Source organism: Aristolochia californica, unplaced genomic scaffold, assembly GCF_029961685.1.
Source record: "Aristolochia californica isolate CCGP_79_NKW_82.1479 unplaced genomic scaffold, dmAriCali1.0.hap1 SCAF_10, whole genome shotgun sequence".
NCBI lineage: Eukaryota > Viridiplantae > Streptophyta > Magnoliopsida > Piperales > Aristolochiaceae > Aristolochia > Aristolochia californica.
Genome location: NW_027181771.1, coordinates 1723673 through 1738974, shown reverse-complemented (window position 1 = coordinate 1738974; position 15302 = coordinate 1723673). Strand labels below are relative to the sequence as shown.

The 15302-nt window shown below is 38.7% G+C and overlaps 2 protein-coding genes across 3 annotated transcripts; both read right to left on the bottom strand.

Annotated features, from left to right (window-relative positions):
- Positions 1 to 1087: 1087 nt before the first annotated feature.
- On the bottom strand, positions 1088 to 3172 carry LOC137966658 (alpha-1,6-mannosyl-glycoprotein 2-beta-N-acetylglucosaminyltransferase). The gene has a single exon (XM_068813345.1). The coding sequence runs from the start codon at positions 2611 to 2613 to the stop codon at positions 1312 to 1314; it is 1302 nt and encodes a 433-aa protein (XP_068669446.1). The 5' UTR covers positions 2614 to 3172; the 3' UTR covers positions 1088 to 1311.
- Positions 3173 to 3496: 324 nt separating this feature from the next.
- Positions 3497 to 7311, bottom strand: LOC137966646 (uncharacterized). Of its 2 annotated transcripts, none has more exons than XR_011116230.1 (2): positions 4968 to 7311; positions 3497 to 3556 (listed from the first exon to the last, which is right to left on the bottom strand). XR_011116230.1 is itself a non-coding variant. In XM_068813334.1 (2 exons), the coding sequence occupies exons 1-2, from the start codon at positions 7187 to 7189 to the stop codon at positions 5069 to 5071; spliced, it is 2016 nt and encodes a 671-aa protein (XP_068669435.1). In that variant the 5' UTR covers positions 7190 to 7311; the 3' UTR covers positions 4763 to 5068. The 2 variants fall into 2 exon arrangements, 1 of the variants encoding a protein (XP_068669435.1); XM_068813334.1 differs by lacking the exon at positions 3497 to 3556 and having other exon boundaries at positions 4763 to 6655; positions 6761 to 7311.
- Positions 7312 to 15302: the final 7991 nt, after the last annotated feature.

Here is a 15302-nt window from a genome sequence, read left to right as displayed (position 1 = left end):
AAGCACCTAGCTACATGCCATTTTACGATTTGAGAAGAGAAGTATCTGGGTACAATCTGTGCCTCCTGGAAGTACAATCTGCGCCTTCTACTAATCTAAAAGACAGTTACGATTTCTCATAACCCAAATAGCAAGCATATTATACATGTAAGAAGGACCAGATGAAAGCATACAAAGATCACTTTACTTGAAAATGAAAACCTGTGCAGGTGCAAAAACATATAATTTTTAACCGACCCAATCTCTGGAAAATTTGACATTAGACAGCTTAATGTGTTCACATTTTGAGAAAAAACGGCAAGGGATTCGTCTGCAAACCAGGGACAGTAGCTTCTCTAATTTGTCAGAAATATTTTATTTGCTTTAAAACTGAGGAAGAAGTGTATTTTCTCTTTTCGTTCCATTAAAAAGTAAATTTTTGACAGAGAACATCAGAAGTAATGCAAAATATTGTACAAACATTGGATATCTACCAGTAAGTCAACAAGTGAAAGCAAAAGGAAGATAAAGAAAATTAGGTTGATAAACTGTCAGGAACTCATATTGTAGAAGCTTGCACATACAACTTTAAGCAAAATTATATTAAGTAAATATCCACAACTTTGTTTACCATTTCAAATCGATGGAAATTCTATGTAAAAAAAGTAGTGCAGCCACGTAGTTCAGTAATTTTCCAGAGCCACCCGCAGCTAGTGGGTGGACATATGTTCATGACCCCATTTTTCTCCCCCTCACCGGGATTCTGCATCGTTATCAAGCTCACTATACAACCTTAAACAGTTTCGCTGCTGTTGGCAGAATATAGAGCCCTTCTGTTTATCAAGGTACCTTCGGTGAACATTACGGCTGCTTTTTCTTAATATTGAATGTAAAATAATCAACACATCTTAGATTGAAATAGTTTTAGTTGCTGATTCCATTTCCCAGATAAAATGATACCACTAATTTGGACCACTTCCCAACTGCATCATTCAAACCTTAATACATCTTATAAAAACAAATGCAAAGAAATTTTCACTTAGAAAGACTATCTGTTTGTCTTGTTAAGCAAAGTAATGTGACCCATGAGTAAAAACAGATAGAACAAATTAGAAACAGCTTGCTAATCATCTGGCCAAGGTTTTCCAAGACAGTGAAATAAGACAGAGTCCACTACCATTATCAATTAAAAATACAGAAACAACTACTCAGAGCTGAATCCAGTATGTATATTGTACAACTCATAAGTGAAATGGATTATATAACTGACTAAAGAAGCATGTGTAGTTGATAAGTTCAGAAAAAAATCACAAAGGTTTAGAAGTCAGTTCTTCAACTCGAATATGTATCTGAAACATGATACATCTGTGCAAAATCCAAGCACAACTGGCGATCACGCTCATCACCCCAGCCTCCCCAGCCCTTAAATCCAGCTTTATACCCTTCCTGACGTTTATAGACATGCACTTGCCACCTTGGATTAATGTTAGGTGCACTGTCAACCATTTCTAAACCCACATTAATCCCACCATTATCAATACAAGACTCCTTCCCCTGCCCTTGATGCAACCCACACTTACCAAAATGTGCAGCACTTCTCCAGGGCCCCCTTAAGGTATATACAGGAGTACCCCAAGAGGGATAAACTGTTGCCCACATTGTTATATCCCAGTTGTAATCATCAAAAAAGCAGAATTCCCGAGCTCGCTCATGAATCTTCTTCCAAACAGTCCTGTTAAATGCATAACCCACATTGCCAATCTTCTCTGCAATCAGCATCTCCCATCCTTCACCTCTTGAATTCACATCCGATGGTGCTAAGTTAGCTGCATAGCAATCGGCACATTTTTTTTGCTTCAAGGATGCAAGCATCTGAATATTCCTATAAGCATTAGGGAAGATAAAGTGATCCTCTTCAATGAAAAGAATGTGACCTGAATGATCCCATGTCTCCTCCAAACCATCCCAAACAGTGTTCATCATCCACCACCAGTGATGCTTAAGTGAAACAATTTTTGGGGATCTATGGTTGCCATACTGATCTGCATTCCCTTTACAAGGTTTTTCCAGTGGATTGTCTTTAGCCTGGCAATCTCCTGGTGAGACTCCGGGAAAACTGTTAGGGAAAATATGAGGTGAGTAAGGTGAAAAAATCTGCTTCACTTGGCAAAATCTGATACGCTCAATAATCTCATTCATTTCATGGAAATACCCATCATGGCTAACTATAAGCAGAGTCTCCCCAATACCCTCTACTTTGGAGAGACTATCAACGACTACTTGAAGATACTGGGGTCGGTTGTGCACATACAGGACAATCTTGATGTGGTTTTTGGCCAATTTGGGGAAAAGATCTAAGTTTCTGGGAGGCATTCGGTTATTCTTCTCCAAATAAACTGACAATTCCGTCTGATTAGGCAAATTCAGATTTTTTGTGACATTCCAAAGAACATTCTTATAGCTCCCATCAACACTTTCATCATTCTCATGAGAAGACCAGAGCACAACCTGGGAAACTCTATCCGTTCTAACAAGATAAATCAGAACCGAAACAAAGCAGAGAACAAATAAAACCATCGGAAGCATGCGCCTAAATCCGGCATCATTGATGCGGGGTTTCCGATGATACCCCATAGCCACGAATTACCAAATAATTCTCAAAACACCCATAAAATATCTCACCCCAGTATGAAAAATCCAATTTGCATCACTCCCAGGAGAAACTACTTTCTACAACCGCCACCCGACCAGCTGAATTCAAAAGCTCAAAAACTACAACTGCGAAAAAAGATTCACAGAAACATTAAATTCGGCAAACGGTAGCTACCCAAACTCTTCAAACCTCGACCGACTTAAGGGTTTAAGCACCTACGGCATCAAATAAAGAGGACCCACATCTCTACTCATCTGATCTCTCTTCCTCCGGATCGAACTAGCGGAAGACACCAGCAAACATCAAGTCATCAACACATGCAGAACTTACAATCCAAGTAATGAAAATACAATTTTTTTTTGTTAATTAAAACCACCCTAATTGTAAGAGAAGCATGCTTCACACCTTCCAATCAACCGCGGAATTTTCGCATCAAAATCGATCAGGAGGAGCTGCGGAAGGTAGCATAACTGCAGACGAGTTAGAAATTTCAGCCTTTACTGAAAAGACTAGAAGCTTTGTAACCAGTAGCGTGCTTTGAAAATACCGGTCTTTTTAAGACAGCACTAGAGGGATGCGTCTTTTAAGGTCCGCGATACCACCAAAAGTTGAAATATCGACTCGAGGGATCACCGGTTCATGAAAACACAAAAAGGGAAAATTTATAATCTTAAAAAAAAGAAAAAAGGAATTATTTGCGTAATTTAATTTAATAATAATACAAAGAGGGTTAAAAAATTTATTTTCCACTCTTATTGCCTCACAATTTATTTGATGGGATTTTATGAATTAAATAGTTTTTAGATAATAGCTTACCGCGTACTACAAAAGGCTACATGAGCCTCACTCCTATAGCCATCCTCCATAATAGGGCCAAGCCTTCAAAGGTTGAGTCTATGGCCAAGCTGAGGGCTGAGTCAAGGGCTGAAAAATTAGGTTCATAACATATAATTGCCAGTCAAATACCCTCAATGGAGCTCTAAAAGCAGCTCCATGAAAAAAAAAAAAAAAAAGGTTGGACATGCTTCAAGGGGGAGTTGGCAAAGAGACTAGGTTTTCCAAAAACATGGAACTACACCATTGAAGCAATCAACCTACTTGAGACAAGACCTACAATGCATGAATAACCTTTATTAACAACTCAGAAACTCCTGATAACAGCAGGACTTAAACACTTACCACTGCACGACTAGTCACACATAGCAGCAAAAAGAAAAACTTTTGTAACAAGTTTCTTCAGCAAAGAGGATAGACTTATGACAGCAGCAATTCTAGGTTAATTGCTGAACTTCAGAAGAGAGTATAAACTCATGTGTCTACTTGATCAACCCAGAATGGGTGATGATAACAGAAATGAAAATACTGAGGAACAAAACGAGACAAAGAATCCAGACAGATGACATGCCGGGTTTAAGAACAATGAAGTAACCTCTTGACTTTGACTCGATGCACCGGCAACCACAGAAGCAACTCACCGGAGCAACAACCAAGTTTTTGTCTAATCTGACACCATAAAAGGAGCAACAGTCAAGAAGTGGAAAAGGGCAGGAGAAAGACCAATAAAATGTCGTGCTTGAGGATGCCCTGGTGGCTCCTTTCACTATGTATTCATAACTCACTAATAACAAATTACAGGTATGTTGTTTAGGCAAGACAGTACTCTAAAAAATAAATGACAAGCTTATATATAGTAACCCATATTTTCCTAAGAAAACATTTACATTTGCATAGATGTTATTACAAAAGTGGGTGGGTAAAAATCCACCGTTTTGTGGCTATACTCAGGGCTAGTTCTTGAGGGACAAAAAAAATTATTACTGCAGAATAGTCTCACATTGGTTTGGTTTTGGAAAGACGGGATGTTTATGAATCTCTTATGATTAGGACTCATTGACTCATAGCTTGCACCAAATCTGATAAATTCAGTTTCTTTGTAGTTTTAACATTTCCAATACTAGAACTATTTGCAAAGTTGGGTTTTGGTGGACATTGACATATAATAATTGGGTGGAGGTTGGGTTGAAGAGATCTCGATGGAGGGAAAAAGGGAATAGTTCGTGTAGGAAATCATTTGAAAACAGGAAGATAGAGAAATGACAAAGATGAGAGCAAAGGGATGAGAGGTTTATAAGAGTTTACGAGGCTTTAAACTTATTGAGACGTAAGATCCCAAGAGTCCCACTCCTTCTTGTTATACAAGGAGAAGTACAGGATTACATAATATAACCAAACTAGAAATAATTATAGACATCTAAAGGATATGCATACATAATTTGAAACAACTTAAATACACTTAACACCACATTTTCTAACACAAACCTTTAATGGGTCTAACCTACTTCTTTTGCTTGTAGATAGGGTAATATGAACTTCCCACTTGAACTCCTAAATTTGATACTAAGCATTGTTCTGCTTGCTTGGACGCCTTGTTTCGATTTAGGCCATTGCGTCAGTGTCCGACCCTGAGAATCCAGACTGCTCAAATATCTCCAGAATGTTTTCAGTTTCCCCAAGAAGATATGCTGCTTTCCTAACACCTGCTTCCCTCAATTCAATTCTGTTGTCAATACACTCCTTATATATCAAATGCGGCAAGTTTGTTAGACAAGCACCAAAGATATCAGCAATTGTTGTACATAACCATTGGAATAAGTCTTCAACTTTCTCAGTCTTACTTCTATGCTCAATCAGAATAGTTTGACTTGCTCTATACATTGAATTGGCTGCTATTACTTTGGCCGGCCAGTCATGAGGATTCATTATTCTTCCACATTGATTCATGAAATCCATTACACTTGTTTTAGAGATATTTGCAAGCTTGACAATCACCTCCTCAGCATTTTGTTCTTCATGCCTGCACTTGCGAAGATCGTAATCAAACCACCGATCATGAAGATCAATTCCTTCCCAGACAATATCAGCTGCTTCTCTCATATCTATCAACCACCGATCATAGTGATAAAACCTTTCCAAGTCACTACCTGCTCCATCTCTCATATTGATCAATCCTTTCGTGTCCATATTCTTTTCAATTAGTTTGACATATCTGAGCCCTTCATAGACACCCTTTAGTAACAGTTCAATAGTTGCTCGATCAGTACCAGGAAGTGAAATAGCTATACTCACCAGTGTCACCAAGGGCAGGCTCCAACAGTAGGGAGGTTCTGGAGAAAGTATAGATTGCACTTGCTCACTGTCAAACTCCCCAACACCCTTGAAGCCTTGTGATGCTGTACAATAATTCTTTAGCAGCTCCAGAAAATGAGTTGGTTGGTGCTCTCTGCCACAGTCAACCCATAGCTCTGCAGCTTCACAGCCTTTTCTCATGATCAAGTCGACCAATCCATCCTCTCCATCGAGATGCACCACAAAGTAATCATTTGTGGTTAAAATTGAAGTAGACTCTAGCATGGGTGTCTTGCAGCTCCTCATGGGGGAAGCCAGTCGAATGAGCTTGCTTGTAATTACAACTGCTTTTTGGATCTGTATACAAAAATGGAGAATTTGACTCTTCACAGAATATGCCATCCTTCTGCAGCTCCTGTTAGTCATTTGGAAAGGTAAGGGACTCCCTTTCCATTCCACCAATCTCTGAACCCAGTATTTCTCCACTCGGAGGTTGGTCCGATTGCATCTTCCTCCAGTCTGACTGCCACTGAAGCTTATTGAATTGAACCATCTGCTTGCTGGGGCAATACTCCCCACTGCTATTGCAATAACCTGAGAAACAAAAATAATCATAGTTGACCACTCATAATCTGATTCCCCATCACAAAATCCCGTCATACCTGTCAGCTGTGTGCGAAGCACCGCTTCCACTAACATGAAAGCACTAAGAAGACAGAATACCCCTGAAGCACCACACAAGGCTGAGCGTCCATGAACATATTCAGCATTGCAGGTGTGAGCCAGCAGCCAGTATCTCTTCATCTTCTGTCTAAGTGTCTTCACAGCTAAGTTTTCAGCCTCATCGGGTGCATCGGGAATCAACTCGTACTCCCGATCATACTGTTCTCTTAACAACTGCTTCGTTGTTGAAAGAGTCAATGCAGAGGAACCCACAACCACAAGCAGAATCACCATTATAGACATAATTATTAAATGTTCAGGCCAGAAAGCGAAGATTACCCCTGTACCCATTTGAATTCCAATGTTAACGATGACAGTAATCACGGTAATTGCCAGCGCGACAACGTTGGAGACCATTTCCTCTTCTCTCAGTTTCCCCAGTGAAGGCAAGAAGTTGGCCATGGCTGTACAGAGAAAGGTAGTACCGCTGAGTTTGGTAAGCTGATCCTGCCAATGAGGCATGCTGGTGTTCAGATCCACAGGAAGCTTTGTGGCGATGGCCATAAGGGTCAGGGAGGACGCGTTGAAAGAGAAGTACTTGCAAGGAATTAGAGAAAAGTATTTGCAAGGAAACAAGAGCTTTCTCCTCCCTAGCCCCAAAAAAACATCAGTTGCCATTGCAAGCGCGCATGCCAGAGATGCTGCAGCTACATAGAGGCCGATCCATGGCAGAGGTTTGCTGTAATTCGAATCATCAGAGCACCCCATGTCATCAAGCAATCCTTTTGGCTTCTGTTCCGAGTACCTCCACTGTTCGAAAGTTCTCGATTACTCTGAGGCTCTACAAAAATGCTTCAGAGTCAACCTCTGCTTTGCTCCACATTCGGGGGAACAGTAGAGAGGCATAGAAAAGGTGACAAGGTATATTTGCTCTGCTTTCTTGCAATAGCATTTCCTATGCTGGTAATAAAGTAAAAATCGAAGTGTCATTGTTATCAGGCTCGTACGGGATCCACTACAACACTGGAGTATCTTACTCTTTCACGTAGAGATTTCATTTGCTAGTTTTTTGGAAAATGCGAAACATATTTTATATTTGAGGGGAAGGGACACCTTCCCTTCCCTCCCAGCGTGAGTATGGTTTGTCGACCGCCACCTTTGGAGGAGAGGGGACGGGAAAGGCTCCACCCTTCCCCTTCTTTTCTACTGGTTGTAGGTAGCAAGAATTTCAACAAAGCAGAAACAAAAATCGAGGATGAGCCATCCCTCTCCTTGAGTGGCGGCAAGCGGCGGCCCAGTGCACTATGCAGACGGAGACGAAGATGTCTCTCCCTCCCCCTCTTTTTTGTATTTTCATAAATACTAATTAATTAAATGACTATATTTGTTAACTTATAGTAAGAAATAGATAATGGAGTGATTATAACACTTTTCAATATGAGAATTTTTCTCACTTTACACTCCCACACACCTCCAAGCTTACACGTAATGGGTTTTAACTGGGAGAGTTTGCTCTGATACCATTGTTGGGTTGAGTCCGATTACATCCCAAAATGACTAGCCACTTAGGAGGCCTATTGCTCAATCTTATAACTCAATTTATAAGACTTTTTCCCACTTCACATAGATATAAAGAAAAATGCTTAGGGTCTCCTTTGATTTACTATATGTTAGTCTCTAAGTTTTAGGCCAAAGTAATTAGAAAAAGGACACTAGACAAAATTTTCGCAAGATGAAGACTTAATCGACCTATTTAGTAATAAGTCTCAATAACTGAGAGTGTAGAGACGATTTTTTTTGGAAAAGATAAATAATTAAATTTTATGGAAGGAAAAAACACACTGCATTTTAATGTCAAGAACATATTGGACTAAAAAAAAATTGTACTGAGGAACCGACAAAAGAATTTTTTGTTGGGACGGCTGAATGTTAAAGAGGTACGGTCTAAAGTAATATTGCAATAAAAGGATTTATTTTAAAAAAACAATGATCCTATATTTATTTATCTATCCTACTATGTGATTCCTTTATATATAATAAATAAATATAAAATAAGTGAAGAGACCATATTTGGAAGTATGAAAAGAATGGGATCAATTTTATGCTCTTTTTCCCTTTCTTTTCTTGTTTCTCTATTTTTTTTCCTCTTCCAAAGAAAATAAGAGAGATCAAGATGGCATCAGACCAAAAGCTCTAGTACCGATTTAGAATAAGTGTACAAGAAACATAAAGAAGGAATGATGCTAAATGGAGGCATGACAAACTGTATTTTCGTATTTTCGTTGTCGCTTGACCTCCTTAAATAGACTATTCATAAAATTCTAATCCCAAAAACATTGCTAAAAGCACAGAAAGAAATAGGACTCCACAATTTAAAAAAAAAAAAAATTTCACACTAGAACTTGTGGATTGAGATTTTAGCTCTCCAATCACTAGGAGGGGTTTCTAGTGTGAAGTTTGAGGTGTTGTATGCATGTGTAATCAACATTTGGCAAAATAACTTGTAAACAAATTTTAAATGTCATTGGTTGGGATAGAGGAAAATCATCAAATACAGATCAATCATCCACCTCTCCTCTCATTCAAAGGTGGGTTTTACTCGTTAAGTCTTTCAATGGAGAGATTTGATCATCAACTACAAATCAATCATCCACCTCCCCTCTCCTTTAAAGATGGGTCTTACTTGTTAAGTCTTTCAATTGAGAGATTTGAATTCTTACAATTATATCTCCTGGACCAGTTGATGAGAGAGATTCTAAATAAAACAGGAAAAGGAGCTTGGTAAACTGTATATTAGGACATGAAGCAACTCCAACGAATTGAACTTTGATTAAATTTCATTCGAGGATGGTTATTCCAATCCTTATCTAAATCTCAAACAAGTTGATGATCATGACAATATTATCAAATACTAGTTACAGGAACATCTGGCTTTTCTCGTTCTTCTTACTATGTAAAAAGAAACAAAAAAAAAAAAAACAGAGAAATAGACTATTGGAAGAACTTCTATCTACATTCTATCTACAGATGGAGAGAAGTATCTACATCTGTATCATCTCGAATGATGGAGGTGTGTGAAACAGCTTTCTGAGGCCACAAGCTTGTTAACAATGGCATCTCATTAGACGAAAAGTTTTCACACTTGAACTGTGAGTCTGGTCGAAGGGAGAAAGAAGTTTGAAGAGGTCTGCAAGGAAGAATCAAGTCAGGGTGGAAGAAGAAGGGCTCACACCGTGAAGTAGGACCCACCCGTTCAGTCTGTGCAAATACTCTAAGGAGCTCCCTTTCTTCTCTCATCTCTTTAACTCTCTGCAACTGTCTGAACCTCTCTTGCAGGAGAGCAATGGAATAATGGAGAGCAGTGGGATCAGCACCACTTTGCCTGCCCATCGAAGAAGATATCTGTCTGTGAGCTCCAAATACAGATTGAAATCGGTGGAGAGGAGTGTTTTAGCCCTTCTCAGATGGCTCTGACTATATATAAGAAATGAGGCTTGTCAGCATAGCTTTGTTTTGTATACATTTTCTGTCCTTTTCGGCTGATCGCGGATGGTCTAAGAGAGAGGAGAATCGGCAGGAGGGAAGCAAAGTCCAAGAAGGAAATGTTCTCCGGCTTTCCTAAGGGACTCTTGTTGGTGGACGTGAAAGGGTGAAAGGAGGCAGGACCTTCGAAGAGCAAAATGGTGGGAGAATGGGTCCAAAGTGGGTCGGACTCTAGCATTTGGAAAGGATTTTTAAGGGGAATAAGGGTTGGGTGATGGCTTTGTCGCCATGTCCAAAGGGCTTTTGCCTCGGAGAAGATGTGCTTTTCGGTGGGGTTCAGAGAAGACCGTGTCTTTTTTTCTTTCTCTTTCTTCACCAAAATCGTTTTTGCACAGTGGACGAGAGGAAGAGACAAGCAGCCAAGGGCTTGAAGAAGGAATAAATCTGGGAGTTGATGAGGCTGGGGAGAGAGAGAAGGAAGAGGAATAACCGAGTAAAAACATGCTTGTCATTGTCTGTCTACAGCTCCGATTGTTTTTTCTTGTCGTTCAGTTCTTGGCCTGGAACAGTATGGACGGTGAGAAAGCTCTGGATGCTGCTCTTGTTGTTATGACCTTTATCGATATTCATGCTCTACAAATTCCCTTTTTTGGTATATTTTATTCTCTTGCTACCGGTACCTCAAGGACAAACATTCAGGCACCGGTAAGACATGAGCCCCAACCTCCTTCCTACTTCCTCCTTCCTCATCTTATATTCTTTTTCTCATTTCCCATTCTCTATTTGCCTCTTTGACCTGAACTTTCTTCTTCCGCCACATGTACTCTGAGGGAAAAACCTAGTTATTGAGGATGTGTTTCGTAAAACCTGAACCCAACCCCCAATCCTAACCCCAAAACTCGAGCCTGAAAAAAAACAGAACGGGGTTGTGAAACCAACCTCGTCTCCGCTCGTCCCTGACCCATCCCCACCTTGTCTTTGTCCTGTTCGTTTGGTCCATAAAATATTGACCCATTAAAATCTATAAACCTTTAAAAGTTATAATTTTAAAAAAAATCTCAATGCACCATGAAAATCTCACAATATCAAACTCTATTTATTTAATCCATTAAGTGTTTTTTATTATAAAATGTTTTAAATATTTATTTTTTCTTAATTACCATTACTAAAATATATATCATAGATACATTTTTAAAGGGTATTATGGGTATAAAATCTCATGGTTTGGGTTCACGAGGTTTTTTTCTCCGCCCCATTCCCGTGTTTTTCAAGTTGGGTCGAGTCGAGTCCCCAGTAAAACCCAACCCGATGCCTACCCTTATGTGTCCTATGGTCTTGATAATTAGGCCAGTTAATGGTAAGATTATCTATTTTTTTAGTTGTGTAATTATAATATGGCACAAAAAATTTATTATTTTGGGGCATTTAAGGTTTTGGGTAAGATTACCCATTTACCTAAATAAAAAATTATTTTTTATTATTTTATTTTCTTATGGCGGCACAAAAGGTCCCTAAAGTCTCCTTAAAGATTTTAAGAAGGCCAGGTGTCTTAAATTGTATGTAAAATGTCCGGTATGTGGCCTACCCCTTTGACCAAGCCTAAGCAATCCACATCTCATATGAACTTCACTTAGAGGAGGCATTAGATTATAGTGTTTGGTCGGTCACCAATATGAAATCTCCTTCAGCTCTCGAGTCACCATCGGTATTTGTGATGGTTAATGCTGGATCGCTTTCAGGCTCACAACTCTGCTTAAATGGCTTAAATAAGAAGATTTGGAGCTTTATGTGTATGGTTTGTCAAATTTATCAGCCAATTTCGTTAGACGATCAACAGTTGGTTTGTTCAGAAGCTAGAAAATTAAGGAGAAGCTTACCCTTTCCAATAAGTGTGTCATAGCTGATAGTGTCTGCTATAGAATACTGCAACCTTGTCAAAGATCGATAGGGTCCTAATCCACATAATACTGCTTCTGCAATGCATTCATCACTAGTAACAAATCAGGCATTCTATCATAAATATGCATGAACTTGACATTCTATCAGGCATTCAACATAAATATTAGGCATGTAATTCATGCCAGCTACTAATAGAAACAAACACATAACTGGTGCAAATCACAATTTTGGCTCCCCTTAAAGGATGGTAGATACATAAAGATGCAACTTTAAGTAAGTTTGTTGTTATGATTAGTCTCACCTTAGCATTATCTACCCGTAAGCAGCATTGTGAAAAATAAAACACTAAAGATCATCATCATAAATATCTATTCAGTAATGACGGTTTTTGACAGCCTGAAATATGAAAGGATGCAAATAATAAATTAAATTTAGAGTGAAGTTGTTTCCTCCCAGAAAAGTACCATGGCTACATGGATGAGAACTCAAAAATAAACACACGAGATCACACATATACTTTGAAAGTAAAGATTCTAATTAGACTTTTGCTTTACATAAAATAAAATAAAAATATGATAAAGGTGAACCAAACATACACCTTTTTTATTTTCTGTTTTTAAATTGTAGGGGTGAAAAATACCCTTTTTAGTACGAGAATACCTGAGAAAAATACACTTAATTGATCTCGGAGACAACTTGTCATGTGATAGACCAAAACATCCACAAAACAAATAGACCCAAAAACACAAGGACAAAGAGGAAACAACTCATTCTTGAGTTTAAGAACTCGCGGTGTAAAGGAGGGCATCCTATTGATGAGAAAACAAGAAGCATAGCATTGCCCTAATAAGATTTTGGAACCTACATTTGAAATAACATGGATCCTACGACCTCAAGCAACCTTCCTTTTTGCTACCCGTTTTACTATGGAGTATAAACACAAGAAGACTAATAAATAATACCATTAGTTTGATAAAAGAAATCAAACTTATGGTTCATAAACTCAATCTCATTATTAGAACGGAATACACGAAGAGATGCACCAAACTGATTTTTTATTTCATTATAAAAAGTATGAAACACATCAAATACTTCATATTTCTTCCTTAGGAGATACTCCTACATAGATCTACTAAAGTTATCAAAAAAGGTACAAAAATATTCGTAAACAAAGACACTAGATACCTGACAAGGCTTCATACATTTGAACGGACTACTTCAAACAAACTAGTATTATGACTTTGACTAGACAGAAACGACGCCCAATGGTGCTTCCCGAGCTGATATTCACATTGGAACAACAAAGAAGGTAAAGCTGGAAATATCCGAAGTCACTTGGCTGGAAGGGGATATCATAACTGCAAGTGCCACCGGAAGGATGATACATCTACTTGAAGCGCCAAAGAAGACTACACTAGTAAGCCTTCCATTTGTCATGTCTCAAACCAATCCTCCTCCTCATATGAAGGTCTTGATAAACCAATCCTCCTCCTCATATGAAGGTCTTGAAACATACAATGAGTAGGAAAGAAGGATACTGAACAAGTTGAAGATTTTTTAATCCGAGTGACAAACAACAAGTTAACAGGAAATTTAGAGACAAATAAAACAGACTCTAAAAGTAAGGATGATGTAGGCTGAATTTTACCTACTCTAGGAGGAGCCATCAACAAGGGTGACATGTCTAAATAGGGATGCCTGAATAAGAGAAGCAAATATAGAAGTTGTACCTGATATGTGCGAAGATGCACATAAATCAATCAGCCATGACATGACAGAAGAAGCATAGTAAGTAAACATACTTGAATTAGCCATGGTGGTTGTGGTTGTGGGTGTCGAATCATTGAGCTTCATGCATGTAGTGGACGAGGTCAACTATGCCCATCCTTTGAGCCAATTGCTGAAGTTAATCTAGAGCACCAGAAATAATACCCACTACATAGCCCATTGAAGTTTCATCTCCTTCTGAAACACTATATTGGCCAAGCAGGTTTTCTAAACTTGTCCTAACACTTATCTGAGAAGTGATTAATGTGCCCACAATGGACACACCTCCTATCACTTCTACCATCACCACATCCTCTGCCACGGTCAGAACTATCTCGACCTCATCCCTTACTGCCTCCTTCACCTCCACGGAGTGCCTCTGAACCGCTTGTTGTAGACAGAATAGTGAGGGTAACAGCTTCTGTCTCCTTATTTTCCTTGCTGCCCTGTGGAGCCACAGTTGTCTCAACTCAAACTACTTCGTCAATGAGGGTACAGCAGCAGCAGCAAGTAAAAGGCCCAAATTGCAGCATATTCAAGACTTAACCCAACAAGAAACTTGGCACATGAATATGCCCAAATTGCTTCTGAAGTTCCTCAAGTTTTGTAAAAAGAATGGTTTATACTAATTTCATTTAGTACACTTTGCAATTCACTAAAATAATTAATCACAGTTCCATCCCCTCTTTTTAGACTAAAGAACTTTGCGTAGAATCATAATCCCTCGAAAAAATTACTTTCCTTGTTTTCTCACAATGCATAACATGACTCCATATTTCATGTTGTTTACAAGTCATGTCATAACTTGGTTAATTTTCTCAGCCATCAGTCATGGGAGTGGGTGGATCATCCCTAAGATACTTGACTTTTCTTTTGGCTTTAAGATACATTTAGACAAATTTGGACCAAACTTATAAAATTTTGTCCATTCAATTTTTTTAATAGTAATTACAATAGTATCCTTACCTTCAAAATTTGTACATTTTTTATAGGGGTAATAACTTCACCAGAATCAGCCATAACTTACCACAAAAACTAGTCAATCCGAGCTGACACACCAACCAAAACCAAAAAAACCACCAAAACACGGTAAATTGCCTATGTAGACAAGGTGGGCCCACAATGGATATGATTAGGGCACCCAAACTTCAAACCAAACCACTACTACTTAAGTGGCCTCTTAATAGTAGTACTTCAACACAAAAAAGCAAGAATCACCAACAACATAGATGATGTTAGCATATAGGAGGATGAAGCAGGTAACAGACACAGGTTTGGGGACCTACGCAAATCAAAGTTGAGAAAAACACACATACAACCCTTTAGGGGCACAAATAACTCATAGAATTGCTTAATTGGTAGTACAAGCCATCAATTCTAGGGTTATAACACAAAAGAAAGTAGGAAAATCTAACTTACTTCAATCAGCAGAGAATTCTAAGTGTCACCTTACCTGGAATAGTCACAGACTTAGAGGAGAAAAGGTAGTTAAAAACTATCTGCAATTGGATCTTAGTGCTCTAATACCATGTAAAAGTGAAAATCGAAAAGAAATAGAAAGAAAAAGAGATAGAAAGGAGAGCACAAGAGAGAGAAGAAGAGTGCACAGCTTCAACACTCGTTGAGGGGTAGAAGTCGAATCCTCTTTTATTAACCCTCGCTTAGGTCATAATGAGTCAAAAGTGCATAAATGCCCCTCTATACCCAACTCACTATAACTCTCTCATTACAA

Coding starts and splice junctions, on each gene's coding strand:
- LOC137966658 (XM_068813345.1), bottom strand. CDS start 2,613: ATGGGGTATCATCGGAAACCCCGCATCAATGATGCCGGATTTAGGCGC.
- LOC137966646 (XM_068813334.1), bottom strand. CDS start 7,189: ATGGGGTGCTCTGATGATTCGAATTACAGCAAACCTCTGCCATGGATC. Junction 6,656..6,760: donor GAATTCAAATGGGTACAGGG/GTAATCTTCGCT, acceptor ACAACGAAGCAG/TTGTTAAGAGAACAGTATGA.